We start from the raw sequence: 20,721 nt of genomic DNA on the forward strand, positions 1-20,721 counted from the left end.
AAAACGACACAATCAGCAGGTGTTTACTATTTTGCCCTAGAAATACATGTAGGAAGTTATTCAGTGATTCGCTTCAACTTTGAGCTCAGTGCTTAAGTTCGTTAAAGGGGAAAAAGGTCACTATTACACAACTTACACAAGAGTGTCGGCTGATGGCCACCGTAATGACTGGGTTAAATGCTCTCTATTTATAACAAACAGTATTAAAATGGAGACACACGCACACACACATACAAACGCATGAATAAAAGACCCGCCATAAAACCGAGGTGCCCGCAGCCTGCCAACAACTTCAGAACACTGACAGCAACAGGTGGAGGGAGGAGCCTGCGCAGACCCAGCCGAGTGACATTCCCCTTGGCCAATCAGAAACGTGAAAGAGCCGAGCGCCTCTTCACTAAGCAACCAATCGGCCCTCAGATATGCCCACGCAGCCAATCAGCGGCCAGGCGTTGTGCGGGTAGGGCGGGCCCCGCGGTGTGGCAAAGGAGCGGAGACTCGGCTCCTCCAGTGCCGCTGCGGACAGAGCCGCGGACGCATGTCGTACACGGGCGTCGCCGCGATCTCCACGCAAGCTGCTCGGCTGACATGCCACCGGTTGTCACTGTCGCAAAGTGAGGGTAAGTTTGTGTCACGGCAGTGTGTCAGTCAACTTCGTATAAGTGAGCAGTGTGTGTAGTTTGTGTGCATCATGCGTGTGAGCCCGCAGACACATGTGTGTAAGAGCGAGCCGCATGCATGCACGTATCGGCTGTGTTGTGACAAATAAAGCTAGATTGTGATTGTGAGGTCTGCGGGGCCATTGTGATCTCATGCGTTTGAACTAGAGTGGGTCTGTTCACTGTTACATTGTTGCGCCTAGTAACACACACACACACACACACACACACACACACACACACACACACACACACACACACACACACACACACACACACACACAGAGACACACACACACACACACACACACACACACACACACAGAGACAGACACACACACACACACACACACACACACACACACAGAGACAGACACACACACACACACACAGAGACAGACACACACACACACAGAGACAGACACACACACACACACACACACACACACCGCAAACTCCGGTTGCGTAACGGCTCCTGCGTTGTGCAGATCGGGTGCAAACGGAACACCTTCCCATTCAAAACGCAGAGAGAGGTGTCTTAGTCATTTGTTTTGATGCTTCCACAGAGGTTGTGTTTGAAATTAGCCTAACAAATGCAGGGTGGTGACTGCCCGGGGCTACCCATTCAGAAGCGCATTAGTTAGGCATCTCACTTGACCCTGCTGTTTATTTGTCATTCATTACTTACAGCCCAGCAACGTTGAGTTCAATGCAAAAGCCATCCAGATTGACTTTATTCTCTGGATGAGAAGCTCTAGTGGTTTTTGCTGTGATCAAGAACATAGGCAAACTGTCATTTTAATAATGGCTAAACCCAGCCTTATTTGTTTTTTTTTTCTTGTTTGTTTTTCAAGAGTACATTCCCTTGATTAATTTACTTATTTGTTTTCTCTGTTTGAATAGGTAAAACCTGCAGTCCTGTTACGATCTCTCAAGTGTAGTTCGCACTTGCTGGAAAACAGAGCACAACTTTTGTGGTATTTTCAACTTTCCCCCCCCCCTTTTTAAAGTGCTCTTTCAAAGATGGGGAATGGATTATCTGAGCAGACCCCCATTTTGTCAAGTCTCCCGTCTTTTCAGTCTCTCCATATTGCCATCCTTGGCCTTGACTGTGCGGGGAAAACGACAGTTCTGTACCGACTGCAGTTTAACGAATTTGTCAACACTGTGCCGACGAAAGGATTTAACTCGGAGAAGATCAGGGTGACTCTGGGGAGTTCCAGGACAGTGACTTTCCATTTCTGGGACGTGGGAGGGCAGGAGAAGCTCCGGCCCCTGTGGAAATCGTACACGCGCTGCACGGACGGCATCGTCTTCGTCATAGACTCGGTGGACTCGGAGAGGATGGAGGAGGCCAAGACGGAGCTGCACAAGATCACGCGGATCTCGGAGAACCAAGGGGTGCCGGTTTTGGTGATTGCCAACAAACAGGACCTGAGGAACTCCCTGTCCCTCTCGGAGATCGAGAAGATGTTGGCGCTGAACGAACTGAGCTCCTCCACGCCCTGGCACCTGCAGCCAACGTGTGCCATCATCGGCGACGGGCTCCGGGAGGGCCTGCAGAAGCTCTACGAAATGATTCTGAAGCGGAGGAAAATGTTAAGACAGCAGAAGAAGAAGAGATGACTCCCGTCCTTCCTCATGGTCGTTGTTGTTTTTGTTTTTAAGAAGTTCACATAGTCCCACTGCGGGTGTGGAGCCGTTTTGGTGGCCGTTTGCCTACAGCACGTCGACTGGTTCTCAGCCACAGGGAATGAGTTTAGCTGAAGCTGATTTTACCGGACCGGTCCTCCTGAATCGAGTTGTATCTGATGCGTTTAAAAAACTCGGACCAAAAGTCACCAATGGCTGCCTGAACTATGGTGACAAGAGTCCTGTTGAGGTTTGGCAGAGTTTTTAATGTAAGGTCATCTAGAAGAGGTTTAACTCGGACTACATGTATGCAAAGGTTTACAACGAATCCATTAAAATGTTTACAATAAGACACACTGGAAATAAACTCTTGTTCAAAGGAAAAAACTAAAGTCTATGCTGGAATTGCTCGGAGAACTGGGGGGCGTGGTAAGAGCAAGGGAATGACCCATATTTTAAGATTTGAAGGTCAAATCTTTGGATTGCTACTGATGACAGATAATCTGACTCCATGAACACAATGGGAGGATTACCCAAGCCTCCCGTCGTGCATCTAAGAAAAAAACAAGGCTCCCCAAGGGTTTACCAGAAAAATTGAGCTTTCTGGCTGGAGGGATACTCAAGGAAATCTGAATCTGTCGCCCCGACTGCGTCAATCTGTAATGAAACCTTGTTCGAGAAGGAGTTTGTTTTAATTTTTGCACGATGGTTGAATTAAAATTTCTAGGCTTAAAAGAGTAAGGTTACTATTTTAGTAGTTTAGAGGTTTTGAAGGTGAGAGAAGCTTCACTTAAAATAGGCTAGAGAAGAGAGAGGGACTTCACATTGGCAGGTGGAGCCTCGAACAGTGTGCCTGATCAAGAGGCTCCCTGGGTTCGGCTCAGTCACACTTTCGTTCCTCCCGGAGAAACGAGTCGATCTCTTCTCACCTCCAAGTCACAGTTTTATGTTGTCCTTACAGATCTAAAACGCATCTGTTGTAAATATGCTTCCATGTTCTACAGAGATATTTAAAATGCACTTTAGTTGTCTGTTTTCTGCAAACTTATAACATTTTTTATGGAATATTGCCATTTATATATAGATATATATATATATATATATATAAAAAAGAATCAGTAGCTTAAAATTAAGCTTTTATTTTTAAGCTACTTATGTTACCACCTGCACTAGTGGCACTGAAGTCACTGAATTGGTAATGTTCATATTTATATGAATTAGAGTAATTTGTTCAATCTGAATAAACAGTTGTACACATCTGAATGTATGTATGTTTTCTTTCACTGTCTGTTTTATGGCTTGGGTTGGGCAGGCACAGTTTGGGGTTTGCAGAGCAGGTGTGTAGGCATGTGATCGTTTTCAGCGCCTGCTCTGTTAGGTAATGTTTTCAAAGAACTGTCTAAACTTGTCCATTGCATAACACACACGAGCCGAGCAGTGTTGTCATTAAATAAAGGTTGCCTGAAGTGAAGGAGGGTCCTCTTTATATATCCTGAAGTTTTCCCCTTTAAATGACAGGTCAGGGAGCATGAAAAACTCTACCTTTTAAGTTATCTAGTTAATCTGCTCTGGATAATGTAGACATTGCAGACCAATTTAAATTGTATTCAGACTGTACCTTCGCTAGCTACACTCCTAAACTGAATGATGCACCATGTTTCCTGAAAGAACCAAATAAATATATTGTCTGTTCTTGATCTTATTGTAGTGGGTTTTGAAATTTTTATATTTTGTGACAACTATAAGCCACTGGGTAAAGGCATCTGCTACTGCTAGTTATAATATCTTCCTATATCTTAGTTGTAACGACCTACGCTAATTACATAACCGTAGTACCTCACATTAGCAAAGTAGGAATTGAACTGAAGCCTGTGTAAACTGAAGCTGGAGTGATTAAACACGCTTTTGCCATGATCACAGCCATGTTTATTAGATGCTGTCAGACAGTACTAGTGTTGGTGTGGCAGTACAGCTGCATATCATTCAAATACATGTTTAGGTTTCTTTCCAATATCACTCATGGCCATATGAATGAACTGAAGATAATGGGGGAAACTTCCTAGCACAGTGAAAGTGCTTTTCAGGTCAATACTGGGAGAGATGCTACATTAAAACTCTGTCTTGGTGGGTCTAATGATTCGGCTGCAGAACTTCAAGTTATTGGTGTTTTAATGGTGTTTTAAAGGTAGTGTCTGCCACCAGTGCTACCAGTCGTAATCGTAATTTGCTTTAGTTTTCCAGCTCCTCTTACGGTCTCCTCTTCAAGGGGGGTGTTTTGGGCTTCCCTGGCCTGGAGGCTCCCGCCATTAGGAGACCAGGGGGCCGAGGCCAGGCTTAAAACAATAATCCACACTTAAGGACACAGGAACGCTGCTGCCGAGAGTCCTGGGCTAAAGCTAAAGTTGTATTAACAATGCCCAATTCTCTTCTACCGTTATTGACATGACCAACCCCTCCAATGTATTAGAAATGCAGTTCCTTGTTTAGTTAAGCCAACAGAATTGGTTTATTTAGCTACAAGTAATCAAATTTTAGACTAAAACAGTTTCCAGACTTTTGACTCTATTGTGTTTCTTAAATAAATAAATATCACCTGACCACGATTAGTGACCTAAAACATATAGCCAAATATGTTTGCAAGTATCAGTTAAAGGAAATGTGCTGATTGTTAAAAAAAGAAACAGACTGTGTTTATATGGATAAACTGCCCCGTTACTGCTCTTATTTTTTCTCTTTTGGAGAACTGTGCCATCGTGGGCCGCCCCAGGGCTTTGGATTGGCTGGCCCATCACTTCCTATTCCTATTCCTATGAGACTAGGCATCCAGATCTTTCCTCCACCTCCTGTGACCTAAATAAATGTATGTGTTCAGATCAGAGGGTGCATCTTTAATCCCAATAAATCAGTCCTTCCTCAGCAGCAGCTCCACAGGACGGTTGATGAACACTTACAGGAATGATTTGACCATCCCTCCATTCGCAGTTTTTATTTAATATTAAAAAAATACACGAATCCAAACCAAGCTCACCAAAAATGATCCCTTTCTACTTTCCAATACAATATTGTGAGAAAACATGACTCTTAAGACCGCATTTAGCCAAGACAGTTACATATTAGATTTCGAGATGCTGTTTAATGTAGAGCCCAGAGGTTTAATCTGGTTGACATAATGCATCTCGACTCTGCAGTTGCCCTTGAGGCGGAGAGCCGGCAGAACTCATCCGCGGCAGAAAAACAACATTCTGGACTCCAGGAATATGTAAAACTCACAACTGGCATTTAAAGACCCCATGAATTGAACAGGCGTACACTAATAACACATCCGACTCTTAACCAGAAGCAATCAGAGGGAGAATCGTAACATATGACACACCAACATCCGATTAGGTACGCCATTTTACACGTCACCAGGCGTGGAGGAACACTGTATAAAGGGCACTTTTCAAAGGAACCCTACCTATTGATTTTATTAGGGCAATAACCACAAAAGCACTGCGTTTTACCACCTTTAGGGATGTGTGACACCACATGCCCTGGATATAAATATTTCTCCTCTGAAATTACTTTTATTTTCAGTTAGTTTGGAAGATAAAGCCTAACTGGGAATTGGAGAAGTGTCAGGTAGGGGGAGATCAAATAAGATCACAAAATACAGGAAACAAATGAGTGTGAGTTCAAAGTGCATCGAAGGCTGGGTGTTATATTGTCCAGAAGGGAAGGATGAAGTGTCACAGGTGCTGTTTGAACAGGTGTGTCTTGAGAAGGTGTCCAAACGTGATCAGGGCTGTCCTGATGTCTGTGGCTAGCTTATTCCTCCATTTCTCAAACTGAGTGATGCTCCTGTGATAAAATATGCTCTGACAATAGAAAATTGCACCCTCTCGTTTGACTGAGTACTATTTTGCCCGTAATTACACCCATGGAAAAGGGCTACCAAGAGCTGTGCTGCCAAAGTACACTCTGGAAGAGCAGAGGTCAGAGGAAAATCTGAAATAACAGACCTGCCTGTTCATTTCCCTCCAATCTGTGAGTTTTCTTTTCCCCTCTCTCTCCTGCTCTAATCAAAAGCCTTTTTATGTGGAGTGGCAGGAGCTCTTTCCTTTGAACTCATGATGTAATTATCTGGGGATTATGTTTTTTGGTGGGGTTTTGAAATCCAAGAACCAGCTTCCTTTCCCACCATTAATTGCTGAGTCAGGGAAGTGATCTTGCATCGAGCCCATGGCATTTTGGATTTATAGCTATAAACTGTAGACTCCCCCAACGAAACACTCTTGGACTTGATGAGGGGATAATAACTCTAAACGCCCGGCTTTCTGTTGTTTGAGACATAAACACAATTAGTGGCAGCACAGCTGATGATGTCATACAGTCATACAGTTGGGCTGTTGTGTAAATATTTCAATGATTGTTCCGCACTGTCCAGCAAATATTCAAATCTCTTTCAGATATCAGTATCAAGTTTAACCCTAGCATTTCCTTATTACAAAGCACAGGATGAAAGGGAACATCAAAAAGTTGGATATGATCTTCCTAATACAAGTATAAAAGAAGATGTTGAGAAGATGGGATGTTTTGCGCTGTATAGCTTTGATAGGAAGGATAACATCAGCTGTTAAATAATGCTCCAGACTATATGCCTATTTACGCCTGTGAAGATCAGCTTCAGAGCACATTAAAAACATCAACGAGCTTTTGGTAATCGGTCATTAAACACACAGTATACACTCACCTAAAGGATTATTAGGAACACCTGTTCAATTTCTCATTAATGCAATTATCTAACCAACCAATCACATGGCAGTTGCTTCAATGCATTTAGGGGTGTGGTCCTGGTCAAGACAATCTCCTGAACTCCAAACTGAATGTCTGAATGGGAAAGAAAGGTGATTTAAGCAATTTTGAGCGTGGCATGGTTGTTGGTGCCAGACGGGCCGGTCTGAGTATTTCACAATCTGCTCAGTTACTGGGATTTTCATGCACAACCATTTCTAGGGTTTACAAAGAATGGTGTGAAAAGGGAAAAACATCCAGTATGCGGCAGTCCTGTGGGCGAAAATGCCTTGTTGATGCTAGAGGTCAGAGGAGAATGGTCCGACTGATTCAAGCTGATAGAAGAGCAACTTTGACTGAAATAACCACTCGTTACAACCAAGGTATGCAGCAAAGCATTTGTGAAGCCACAACACGTACAACCTTGAGGCGGATGGGCTACAACAGCAGGAGACCCCACCGGGTACCACTCATCTCCACTACAAATAGGAAAAAGTGGCTACAATTTGCACAAGCTCACCAAAATTGGACAGTTGAAGACTGGAAAAATGTTGCCTGGTCTGATGAGTCTCGATTTCTGTTGAGACATTCAGATGGTAGAGTCAGAATTTGGCGTAAACAGAATGAGAACATGGATCCATCATGCCTTGTTACCACTGTGCAGGCTGCTGGTGGTGGTGTTATGGTGTGGGGGATGTTTTCTTGGCACACTTTAGGCCCCTTAGTGCCAATTGGGCATCGTTTAAATGCCATGGCCTACCTGAGCATTGTTTCTGACCATGTCCATCCCTTTATGACCACCATGTACCCATCCTCTGATGGCTACTTCCAGCAGGATAATGCACCATGTCACAAAGGTCGAATCATTTCAAATTGGTTTCTTGAACATGACAATGAGTTCACTGTACTAAACTGGCCCCCACAGTCACCAGATCTCAACCCAATAGAGCATCTTTGGGATGTGGTGGAACGGGAGCTTCGTGCCCTGGATGTGCATCCCACAAATCTCCATCAACTGCAAGATGCTATCCTATCAATATGGGCCAACATTTCTAAAGAATGCTTTCAGCACCTTGTTGAATCAATGCCACGTAGAATTAAGGCAGTTCTGAAGGCGAAAGGGGGTCAAACACAGTATTAGTATGGTGTTCCTAATAATCCTTTAGGTGAGTGTAGATAGAGGGGTGTGCATGAGTAATTCCTATTATTATTAAATTATTTATCCGATACCTTTATCCCAAACATCTGATTAATGGATTGACAAATGCTAAGATACAATATTTTGCATATACACACTTTTACAAGAGTATACAAACTATAAAACTCAACCTACACAGTACCAGTGTTTGAAGCACACATCTTATATAATATTGTAGACGACTATTTGAACCTTGAAAGAGAGAAGATATCTTAGGCGGCCATAGGCGTGCCTGCGTGAACTATTAACCGCAGATAAAGCTCCGTGTCCGTGTTCCAGTGAACTCGGCTGGGTGGGCCTGGCTTGGCGTGTCTGTAAAGGAAAGAACATTTCGATATCTGTGGCCACTCCTCGTGTTTCCTGAAGCAAAGGGGCTTTTGGGGAAGGGCTGAGTAAGCATGGCCTTAGGTAGCCTTCGTGTTTTGAATAGGAAATGGGTTTTCACAGAGTTTGTTAAAGAGTAAAAAGAGGCTGTTTAGGAGAACATAATGGATTTTTGATTCTTGGAAAGACTGATTCTTGTAATTTAAAATAAGTGAAGTATGGTTTCCCCCTGAGAGGCAGAAATGCAAGCACTCATTTCTGTGTTGGGGGATGCTGCATAGATTATTTACCAAGGCTGTGAATCTCTCTGTATCAAGTTCACATTTGGTGATGGTCTTGAATACAATTAATCTAAAGTTGTATTTATTTAAGGATTACCATTATTTATCGCCGGTTTGTTTGTGGCATCAGATGTGTGCCAGTCATATGGAGCTGTCAGATGTAGATGTATAGGCCATGTCTCTGTCTCTGTATAGGCCTAACCCTGCCGTGGAAGCCCGAAAGAAAGGCTAATTGATACAGCTTACTGAGTTACAAATTCCTGCGCAACAGCGTATTCATGGGCTCGCGGTGCTGCACACGAGAATTAATCGCGTCTGTCCAAACAGAATGGGGACAGTCGATGGGCCTGAATAGTGCCGGCGCTCGACTGACTCTTTCTATCGCGATTATGCAGACATGTGGGCCGCTTGTGTCAACAACGACACCCCCCCCGGTCGCTCCCCAGCCGCTGTATTTACATGTGAATTCCTCGGCTGCCAACGCGGGGCAGAGACAGGGTCAGCGCGGCCTTTCAATCTCTTCACACATAGAGCCGCGGCGAAGTAATCCTCCCAGTCTGAGCGAGGCGGGTGACGCAATTGTTAAAACATAATAAAAGGGGGCAGATGGAGCCCTGCTGGCTCTGAATCGGGGGCTGATTGGAGGTGGACCTAAAGTTAGACATTTATGACAAATGAGACAAGATTTCACACATGATACAAATTGAACACGTGGTATATGGGCAGTGCTCTCCAGCCCTGGTCCTGGAGAGACCTCGTCCAGCAGGTTTTTGAGTCATCCTTCTACCACCAATTTATAAACACCTGGACATATTTCATTCTGACCACTGAAGCACGTGGTTTGGTCAATTCAGTCCTTTAGAAACTATTGGAGCAATTATCTGAATAACTGCAGCCTCCTGAGGAAAGAATACTCTTATTTGAGTTGTTTAATTGATTGATTACTCTCACGTGTTCCCAGTATTTATAATTTGGTGATTTAAGGTGACCTATAAGATTTAGTGGATTGATGCTCTCTGATATATGGTATATATATTAGAAAATACACAGCACTGTGCGGATCACATATCGTCGTATGTTTATTTATTAATTTATTAAAGAATGTGGGATCTTATAAAAGATGAATGGTGATCGTGTCCTCTAATTGTCACCCTCTTCCTAAACCCCGCTATGACACATGAGTGCATATTTTAGTTTTCCAGCTGTGTATGTCATGCACACACTTCCAAACATGTTATAAAATGTTCTAAGCAGGGGCACCTGTGACAACTTGCACATTGAGATATTTTGGGGAGATAAAAATAGCCCATTTTCATAAGAATAAATGAATGGGAAGACGTCCTGCCATTTCTGTGGACTTGAGGCTTTAAAAAGCACACGGCTTTGTCTATAAGGGGGATGTTTAGATTATTGTACAGTACACAGGGTTCTGAGCATATTTTTAGATCTCTTATCTCTGAAAAACTCCTCGTTCAGAAACCTGTTCTCTCTGAAACAATGCACAGGCACACAGACAGATAATTTGGTTTCCTTTCATTGTACGATCAAGGAGAAAGGGGAGGGTCGTGTGTTTAGCTGTGGATTTGAGATGCCTTCAGTAGAATGGGGATTAGACGCAGGAAGCCAGGCTGCAACCCCCCATGTCTGCACTGTCTTCCACTGTCAATTCTTATTTATTTATTTAGAATTTGAATTCCTACACAGGTTAGAGAAATGCATTTTTGATTTACATCCAGTTTGTTTCACTCGATGTCCCACTTGAGGCAGAAGTACATGCTATTTTGTGGTATAAATACGTAGTCTGTCTGTCTGTTTGTTTGTGTGAAAACCGAACTCCACTGTGGTGGCACGCCGGAGTCAGCCTAGGCTAGCAGACTCGCCCATGCCAACCAGGCCCGTCTCTCGGCTGCCGTCCCCTGGCCGAGTTCCAGCCGAAACTTCATTGTCAAGGTGCCGGCCATCGGTCAGAGTGGGTTTCATTCAGAAGATGACTCCGTCTGCATCTCTAAGCAGCTGACGACAGAGACAGCTGCCAAGTGAATGGGATACTTTCACCATGATAATGTCTTTGTCTCTACCATACCCCATTCAAACCACCAGCAAATATTTCTGAGCTGGATCATTTGTTGTTGTTGTTATTACGTCTACCTCGTTGATTTGGAGGCAACCTTCACCCTCTGTTTTATATACTCAGTGTAAAAGTATATTCGAATAAAAAAACTCTAATGGGAATAAGTTTAGCTCATTACCAGAGCAGTGGGGAGCTTAATTCCTACTACGGGAACATTCAAACAAACAAACGGAGGAAAAACCCACATCGTCTCTCTCGACTGTTGTAAATCCTGCCCCAAAAACGCGGGAGAGTCAAGCTTGCCAAGAAAAAGGAAGTTGGGCGGAAGTCTGTGCCATACTATTTTGTCTGGAGGTCTTTTTGTTCGAATGGTGGGTGGGAACGGCCCCTGTTTCCTCTCACAATCACACGAGGAGGTCTGCTAGCATCAACGTGCAGCATCAACGCAGGGAGATGAGTGTGTAAGCATTAAGCAGTTGTGTTGTGTAGTTCTGATTGAGGGAACACTGCCGCACGGGTTAGTGTGAATCAAAATACCCTACTCTTTTGCTTCTGTCTTTCTTTCCTTTTCTTTATTTCTTTCTCACTTTTCTTCACTCTTTCTTCTTAGGTATCTCCATGTTTGTAACAGGAATTTACACTGGCAACCGTAGTCAGGAACAGGAGGGTCAGGCAGGTCGCAGCATGTTGGCGGACTCTGGGTTTGACAGTGACCTCTTTCAGAAAAAGCAGCCGACTGGCGTTTGGCATTTAACAGAGTAGTGTAGTTTCTTAATAACAAAATTAGAGGAATAACAATGTGGAGATGATGATGTTATCTAGACATCGTGATCTAACCTTTAATATCACCTCTGTATAATGTTTGCTACAAACATTTCATTACTTTGACGGACCTTTTTGATTTTGTTCCACATCATATATGCATGCAAATTAACCTTTGGCCACAAGCTTGTCAGTGAAATGCCAGCGGTTCTCGCAGTGAATAATGAAGGATGCGACAGCCTGTTTCCAGGCTGTGGGAGATCCTCCACTCTCTTTCTTGCTGTCGACAGTATGAGAAGCTGTGTTTACCCAATTCAGAGCAGAGGATGTTTACTGATTAAAGCCTTTCTATAAATCAACAAGATTAGCCGCTGCAGGCGAGAACGAGTATTTGTACAGGCTACTTAAATCTGATTGCTCTCCAAGAAAATGTAAAATTTGCATCTCAGATTTACCCCAGATACTATACATAACACTGGGGTGAAAATATAAATTAACAAAAGGTGTAAAACCCTAAAAACTTTCTGTAAATTTCTATGGCTGTTACTTTAAATGTTTAATACCTAGTAATTAAAAATTACAAGACTAAAGTTATAAACCTCTTGTCTGAGTGGTTTTAAATGGCACAAGTGATTATTAATTGCTGCAGCAACTGTTTATTGTAATGATACCTCCTTTAAACATTCATGAAACCACTGATTAACTAATTTCTGTGCCATCGTAAGTGGTATAAACTGGCATGGCACATTCTTGTAATTTGGTAGATACGTGTGCCCTACCCCATACAAACTAATCAATGCCTTGCAATGCCCTCTTGTCCAAAAAATTTCACAGAATAGACTGGCATTCAAGAAATGCCTCATAAAAATTTCACACTATGAGAGACAAGCCCATCTCATCACATGGGACAGCTGGGACGGTGAACCACGGATCAAAGCATTCTCCAGGATGTCAACACATCCCAGCAGAAGCAACTGTGGCTCGGACCAATGTGTCTGTGTCTGTGCATTCATACAGTTAACTTATGTGTGGCTTCCCTGCCTTGTTCATGCAATATAGAAACCCTCCACCATCACAGACTCAGATCCATTTCAAGTTATTTCATTGAGTAGAAACTGTTGATAATCCAAAGTTAGCGTCTGCTTTAGTTCTGGCCCGTCTCAACTCGATGCTTTATAGTCCACATAGCATCCCACAGGACAACAAAGTTCGGGTTTCCATAGCTTTCATTAGTGTAGCGTAGAAATATATAGGCCAGACAGCTCCTCGAATTGTAGCCCATCTCTGAAGGGAAAAAGCAGCAAGTGTAAATTGCGATCTGTCATTGTCATTATTATTTGTTACACCAATACAGGAATTGTATTTTTCTTTTTTTTTCCTCAACAAAAGAAAGCGGCAAAGGATGTTTACCCAGACACCGCTCGATCTGACATGAGCAAGACGTAACTGTTAAAAACAGGGACACAAAGCGCAGCTCTGAAAGTGTTCTCCTAAGAGCGATGGCTAATGGCCTAGATTTAAAGCAAAAAGAGAGTTCAAAAGCCATAAGCAGTGCTCTGTGATGTTAATCCCTTAAGCACAATAGCAGGGGTCAAATGCGATGCTTTTGATATTCAATACTCACTTTTTAACATAACATCTAAGCTTTCACAATACCATAGAAGTTCTGTTTTACTACCATGAAGAGTTTCTGGTACTTTGCCTGCAAAAAGTAATGTCAGCAAACGTATTTGTACCCTACGTGTGCGCTTTATAATACATCCAAATCGTTTTCTAATAATAAAATGAAATAAACAGATGGCAATTTCTGAATACCCAAAGCTTAGTATTAACATGTCAATACTACTCTTACTTTCCATTTCACACAATAGTACAAGCTTTGAATCAAGAATAAACACATCACCAATAATCTCAAATTTAATGGAATGAACACGCAAAGAAATTAAACAATCGTTTGTTTTGGTCTAGTGGGAGAAACATTAAATCTAATGTAGTGTGTGTTTATGGAAGGAGATTCAGTTACCATTGCTATTACTCTAGACTAGATATATGAACTACATTTTTCATAGATTTGATGCCTCATAAAAACATCTGCCCTAACCAATATATAAATATAGATACACACACACACACACACAGTTTTTAAATCTTTTAATGCCTCCACTTTCAAAAATGATAAACAGAATAATTGGATTAAAATATCTTCTCTTTATCCCTTTCTAAGCTCATTCTGAGTCACAGGGCCGGGCAGTTTCCCTTTTAAAGTGATTATTGCTGTGTTTCCCGACCAGCATTTGACCACCGGCCAAGAGAGGCCACCTGTTGTTTCTCTTAGATAGGCCTTGTCTTTGTCTCGGCTTCCTCGGGACAGAATAACACAGAATGTACCCGACTGCAATCATAATATTGTGGAACTGCTGAGTAATGCCCTAGCAAAGGTATCTTGTTCTGTAACTGCTTACATTGGCACAGACTGAGCACATTAAAAAGCACACAAATGGACAGCTCTGTCCCGACAAAGGTGCTACAAAGAATTATTTATTGATTGATTTATTATTAAAGTATGATTTATTATTATCCTCACAGAACATTGTTGTCACCGTGATTCAGAGTTAAATAAGTTATGTAAAATTTCAAAATGGCAGCAAATAATCTCTCTCTCTCTCTCTCTCTCTCTCCCATGCCCTTTTCCTCTCCCTGTATCTCTCCCTCTTTCTCTCTCTCGCTATATATATATATATATATATATATATGTGTGTGTGCAAACAATAGATCTGTGAGATTTTGGCAGTGTGTTTTCATGGAAACGCGTCAGGTAGCGAATCATTTTTGTTTTGTTTTGAGTTCTGTTTCCTCAGCAGAGACAGCTTCTTGATGTTTAAGTATTTTTTATATCCATCTGAAGAGAGAAAGATGTTTGGAATACGTGGAATATTTTCACCCAAGTTTCATTTTCCATTTCCTACGTTGTCTGTGGACTTTGTTTTTGTCTTTCTGATTTTTGATCCTCTATTCAGTAGAACCGGGTCTGTCTCGGGATGTTTGCATACAAGATGTCCAATCAAATGTTAAACAGTTGTGTTTTTACATGTCTCCTCCACCCCTAGCGACTGGAGAATGAAAGGGTGTGTTGTCAGGGCACAGAAATGAACTAAAAGTAAAAATCAACCTGTTCTTGGCTCGACATGCTCCTTGTATGCTGTGGTGAACACCCAATTACCACTGCAGTCTTTTGTGTTGTGTGTAAACCCACATGGAAAGCTGTCAAAACAGACACATGTTTTCATTGTTGTTTCATTTGATGACAACCAAAGTGAGTTTCCTAACTTGAAACAGTTAAAACAAAAAGAGAGCACTTGATGTAGTTGTGTTGGTCAGAGATACCACATTAAATTTTTTCCCCCCCAGCTGGTCAGCGTATGTAAACCATTACCTCTCCTGATTTTAATTTCCCAGAATTACCAGAGAACAATGTCTGAACTGTATTTGTTTTGCTCAAGCTGTGATACAGCACGACACATTCTGCCCGGGCACTGGTCTGGTTTCATGGCCTCACATTGTGTCCTTCTTTGTGGACATTCAAGCGAGAACAAAGAATATATATATTTTCTTCTCCTTCTTCCTTCTTCTCCTGCATTAATCCTGTTTGCAGATGCCACAGAGAAGCCGTGGCTGAAGCAATTATGTTTATTAGCTTAATGATTAACATTCTGCAGTGGAGATGTGTGTTGCAATGTGAGGTTCAGGTCAGTCAATCTGTTTCAGTTTACACTGCAATTACCGCTGCACTGTGCTGTCAGTTGGCCCGTCCCACGCTTTCTCTTTCATTTTTAATGGCTGCATTGCAACAAGAGGCAGGACTAAAAGGCATCTGGGTTTATGTGCCTCTTTTTAAGTTCAAATGGGAAAACGGATGCATTCATAGGAAACCGAACAAACAAACAGAAAGTGCGCCCTATTGTATAACAAACTGAAACACAGATTTGCTATGAAGCGTTTCACTTTGAATTGCGCATTTTACATTTTCCTTGCAGTTACTTGTACACACACAACACAAGGTGCATGCCCATGTGTGCTGGTTTTAATTAATCAGCAGCTCAGAGATATTTATTTGCAGGTGGAAAGAATGACATGACTCAGATATTGGCAGGCTGAGTGAACTTCAGATTTAGTCCTTAGTGTGTGATCTGCCTCCCCTCCTGGATGAAATATATTGCAGAGAATCATGCAGAGTGTTTTCCTAATCCAAAGAGTCACGTCTTAATTCTCCCCAACCACAACAATATGCTACACTTATAACGTATGTGTCTAATTGGTATGTAGTCACTCCTGTTTTCACCTTCTGTGGTCACGCAGCATAAAAAAAAAAAAAAACTTTTTAAGTTTAAATTTTGGAATTATAATTTATGTACACCAGTAAACTGTGCTTAGACTTGATGTACATTTAAATTTGTCATTTTGGTTATGTGCATATTGTCTAACAGTTGGATACCCGCATATACAGACACACACACGTTACACTCTGAACAGACAGACTTAAATTTAGCTGCTTGTTAAGATAAAATGTGTAACTCTGAGACAAGCTGGTTCCTGGCAGAAAAGCTTATCTTTTGAACATTGTTTTGCTCTTCTCGCTGCCTGCAACAGTCCCCTCTTTATACTTTGTACACGAACAACCTGCTACACCAGTCAAGGCCTGCCTGGTAACAAACACTACGAGCACACTACGAGTACAATTTCCATGTCTTGTACAGTTCTCAGGGCATTAACCAAACCCTGTCTATAATTAAGTGCCGCCTAATGCAACAGTTAGTTTTAAACTGTGACAGGCTTTTACAATAATGTTGCACAACTTTCCTTTCACGTAGAGACACTACACAATAAAGGACCTTGAACAGGCAAAAAGGATAAAACCAAAGTCTGAATATAATATTTTGTGATTTCCATAGTTTTTGTTGATGTTCCTCCTGAGTAAAAGAGCGACAATGGGGGGTGGCTGCCCTTGATCATAAATCATAGTCAATGAGAGTCAAAGGCTGGAGCACACCTGCTGCTCTGCTGAAAGGATGAAGTCGTGAAAGGCCCACCCTTGTTGTGAACTCATTTATCATTTACACCTTCCCTCTGCACCGGGTTACGTGAAGCAGAATGAGGGCCGTGGCCAGGCAAGGATTTCCCAACTTTATGAGGAACTCAGTAGCTTTTTCTCATCTCCCCATTTTCACTTCCATCTCAAAACCATAAGAGCACGAATAATGAACACATCTTTCAAATGAAACGTATTCTCTTAGTGTACTTTATTAGTTTCTGTTTATATGTTTAAATTATGTATTAGTCTTCTCTTGACAACATGCAGAGTCTTGTTCTCATGCAGGATCTTTATCCAGCCATTATTATCCATATTAATGATAATTATTATGATTTTCCAACAGTCACTCGCTCCCCTGCGGCTTCTGCGCTTGACAGGTGATCAGACTCAGTACGTTGAGAGTGTCCAACATTATTGATTCATACACAATAACACACACACGCCAGACAGACACAGACACACACACTCACGCACACACACACACACCAGACAGACACAGACACACGCACACACTCACACACTCACACACACACGTAAAAATAATGAGACACTGACAAACGACACACAGACAAGAGGTACTGTGGTAACGAAGCGGCTAAACTATATGGGTCAAAGTGCTGCGCTCTGTAATTGTGCTGATCAGAAACGGCATCCTCTCTGAGTCAGAGAGCAGACAATGGGAGAGTTTCACACACACACACACACACACACACACACACACACACTGTTACATGCAGGCAAAGTATCTTCATATACTTTAAATTCAAGTTATTATTGTTTTCATTATTGTTATTAATTCTGCTTTCAGTCAATCACTGCTCTCCTTGTGCCTGGATCTATCACATTAAAAGCAACTTATTCATGAGCTTGATCCACTATAAGCACTGGCAAATATAATCAATCATCTGAGTCAAATACCTTTCTTTCTTTAATTCATTATTCATTTATTTATATACTCTAAAGTGCACCACGGATTAAAATGTACAGCCTCGTCCCTGCATTGGAGAACTGCTCACCTTTGTTGTTTTTCCTGTTTCTTGGGAATATTGACATTCTTTGTCATGAAGAGAGGAAGAGAAGAAAGCACCTTTTGTTGTAGTTAATGTATGTGCCCAGAAGTCATGATGCCCAGAAGCTTTCTTCCAACGACTTTGCATTTAACCAGTGAATAAGAAGATATTTCATGAATTGTGCTGTATGAGGTGGTTAGTTGGCATAACTTGCCTGTGAGGATGCAATCAGTGCCTCATGAACTTGGCAAGCACATTTGTAAGATGTTAACCTGTAGTTGGGGATTATTTTCCCTTTTTTTCCTTTCTCATCCCACCCCTTCACTCTATCCCCAATCCAGAACCATAAAACCAGCAAAATAACCCTATGTACCACTGTTTGGGGTAAGGAGCCAGAGACCATGTTTGTATTCAGTGCATTTAGCCATGTAGAATTACCTGTTATTAACATCCCACACACTGGCACGCACACTGCACTGTTTATAACACAAACCGGTTTGCTTAAACAAAGAGCCGTACACATAGACAGGTAGGTCTATCCCTGGAATGGGGCCAGGGATTATTAACAACAGAAACAAATGCTGCAGAACCCTCATATTGATTGCTTTATAATGAAAGGACATTAACCTAAAAAAACAAACACACAAACATACCTTATATTACAAAATGAAAGTGGCCAATGCAGTATAGTTCCTTTAAGGTATTGTGGTAGAAATAGAGGATCCAACAATGATACATACATACTGTGACAGAAACAGTAACAGAAAAAAAACTAAATAAAAAAATACCTGGGATGTGGAACACGGGGGAAGGAGGAGTGTGACAGGGAGGGGGTTAATTGTCATTCCCTATCTGCTTATGGACTGCAGGTGGTTGGGGTGATTGAGCAATTAAGGTCAATCAACCCCAGCAACCTGACATATATAAATAGGGGTGGGGCAGAGGACAAAGGAAGAGTGTTGGGCCGGTAGCAAGGAAGTTTTTTTTTTTTTGAGCTGACGGTTTGGTTTGTTTTAACTGTGTAGTCAGTGGTCCAGCCGGTGTTCTGTGTTGTAGTTATTTAGGATAAAACTTTGGTTGGCCCATGCACCACATTTGTTTGGTTATTAGATCTGTAAATTGTGAAGTGTAAGATATTAGGAGCTGGGATGGTTGGGACCCGCCCTGAAGAGTGGGCACAGTAAAGGTTGAGTTCTGTCAGGTCAAAGTAGGAGACCTGAGAAGAAAATAGTACTGTGAAGAAGAAAAGTAAATAAACTTTTCCCAACTAATCCCTGAACCCGTGGAGTACAGCCTGTTTTTTTCTGCCCCCCTTCGGACAAACGTAGAGGTAACGGTAACGGGAGAGTCCGGGCTTCGCAATACATACATACATACATACATAAAAACTGGATCCATGTATTTGATCACAGACCAAGTGGCTGGCTAACCATTGATCAATTATCAGTCTGAAGCTTAACAAGTTCAATTTGATAGAAATATGTCTTACATAATGTGTTTACATAAGCATTAGATTGGAGTCCAAAGCTTCAATGTACAAATTCCTTGAAAGATGATGCAATTTTTTTAACAGGATCCATTCAGTAGTTTTGCATTCCTCCAGTAAAAAACACTTTTGTCTGAGGCACAACGGTAGGAGTAGATTTGTACAAAAGCCCGCTGTACCAGTGTTCAGTTGATATAGTGTTGACGTGGATACAAATCTCGCCATGGTAACAAAAAAGACATTATGGTTGGAAGTAACTCAATGCACCCAGTAAGGGAGCTGTCAGCCCCAGTTTACCACCAAACAATAACCATTGTGGATGGTTATATAAAAGGCCGGCCCTGTGCTGTGAAGCTGTAGCCGTGCTCTCTGGCGGAGAGGTTGGAAGTTCAGGTGGCTGTGCATTCCAGGTCATTGCTCTGGGTTTCGTAGTTCCCTTTTGCATGGAGAGGAAGTCACGTGACAGTGAGTCATTTAACAGTTGCACGACCACGTTTACTGAGCAGGAGGTGGAGGGACGCCAAGTTCAGTCTCTTTCACCTGGGCCCTAATCACTGAGCGGGCTTATGTGCTTTAAAAATCTGGTTAAACAATGAGTTTGTGTGATTTTGAAAGACTGAAAACCGATTTTCAATGGACCCTGAGGAACTGAGGAGGAAACGCCACATGAACAGAACTGGACATAACAGAAAAACGAGTTATGAAAATAGACATTGTTTATTATGTTTAGAAAAACAAAATTGAAAAATAAATAGCAGTTTCTTGCTTTTCACATGAAAAAAAACGTTTTCCCATCATCAGTTTGTTCTCCTTTTCACCATTTATTCTTCGGATATAATAATAATAATCTTGACAGATTAGATAAGATCTTTGTATATTTAAATCCCAGAGAATGCGCTCTACAATCTAGCATGCACAGGGTACGCTCTGTGCCTCGGGCACTTCCCTCGATTGCCGTTTGCCAGGCATTCATGGTGCACAGGACGAGAGGAAAGAAAGCCGCCACAAGAACAGCCTGTTCTTCTGTTTTTACCTGTCAACTGCACTTTATTCAGGAGGAAGGATACACTCTGCTCAGATAAACCTGCCTGGAAATGGGGATGATTAGAGGTCGCCAATTTCCAACTCTTTTATTCGCTATACATTTAATAAAACATGTTGCTTTGACAGAATACTCTGTAAAATATGTATCACTCCTGTATTATACAGCGCAGATTTCTTCTTTTTTTCATGACTGCCACAGAGATGTTGCTGCAGTCTGTGAAAGTCTACAGATTTGCAGTGAATCCTTGGGTAAGACATGCAACTTACACTATAAAGAAAGGGCCTGTACTGCTCTCTTTGGTATCCGCCAGTGGCTGCTTTCCCCTACTAAATGTTTTATGAGATGCTTGCCCAGTATGGAAATAATCTCCTTCAACAGGCAACATGTTAAT

The 20,721-nt window shown here is 42.0% G+C and overlaps 1 protein-coding gene across 1 annotated transcript; it reads left to right on the forward strand.

The window, feature by feature from the left end:
• Positions 1 to 479: 479 nt before the first annotated feature.
• On the forward strand, positions 480 to 3,548 carry LOC136760234 (ADP-ribosylation factor-like protein 4A). The gene is made up of 2 exons (XM_066715537.1): positions 480 to 620; positions 1,563 to 3,548. Exon 2 carries the CDS (start codon positions 1,683 to 1,685, stop codon positions 2,283 to 2,285), a length of 603 nt encoding a protein of 200 aa, XP_066571634.1. The 5' UTR covers positions 480 to 620; positions 1,563 to 1,682; the 3' UTR covers positions 2,286 to 3,548.
• Positions 3,549 to 20,721: the final 17,173 nt, after the last annotated feature.

Source organism: Amia ocellicauda, chromosome 10 (genome assembly GCF_036373705.1).
Source record: "Amia ocellicauda isolate fAmiCal2 chromosome 10, fAmiCal2.hap1, whole genome shotgun sequence".
Taxonomy (NCBI): Eukaryota; Metazoa; Chordata; class Actinopteri; order Amiiformes; family Amiidae; genus Amia; species Amia ocellicauda.

Coding starts and splice junctions, on each gene's coding strand:
- LOC136760234 (XM_066715537.1), top strand. CDS start 1,683: ATGGGGAATGGATTATCTGAGCAGACCCCCATTTTGTCAAGTCTCCCG.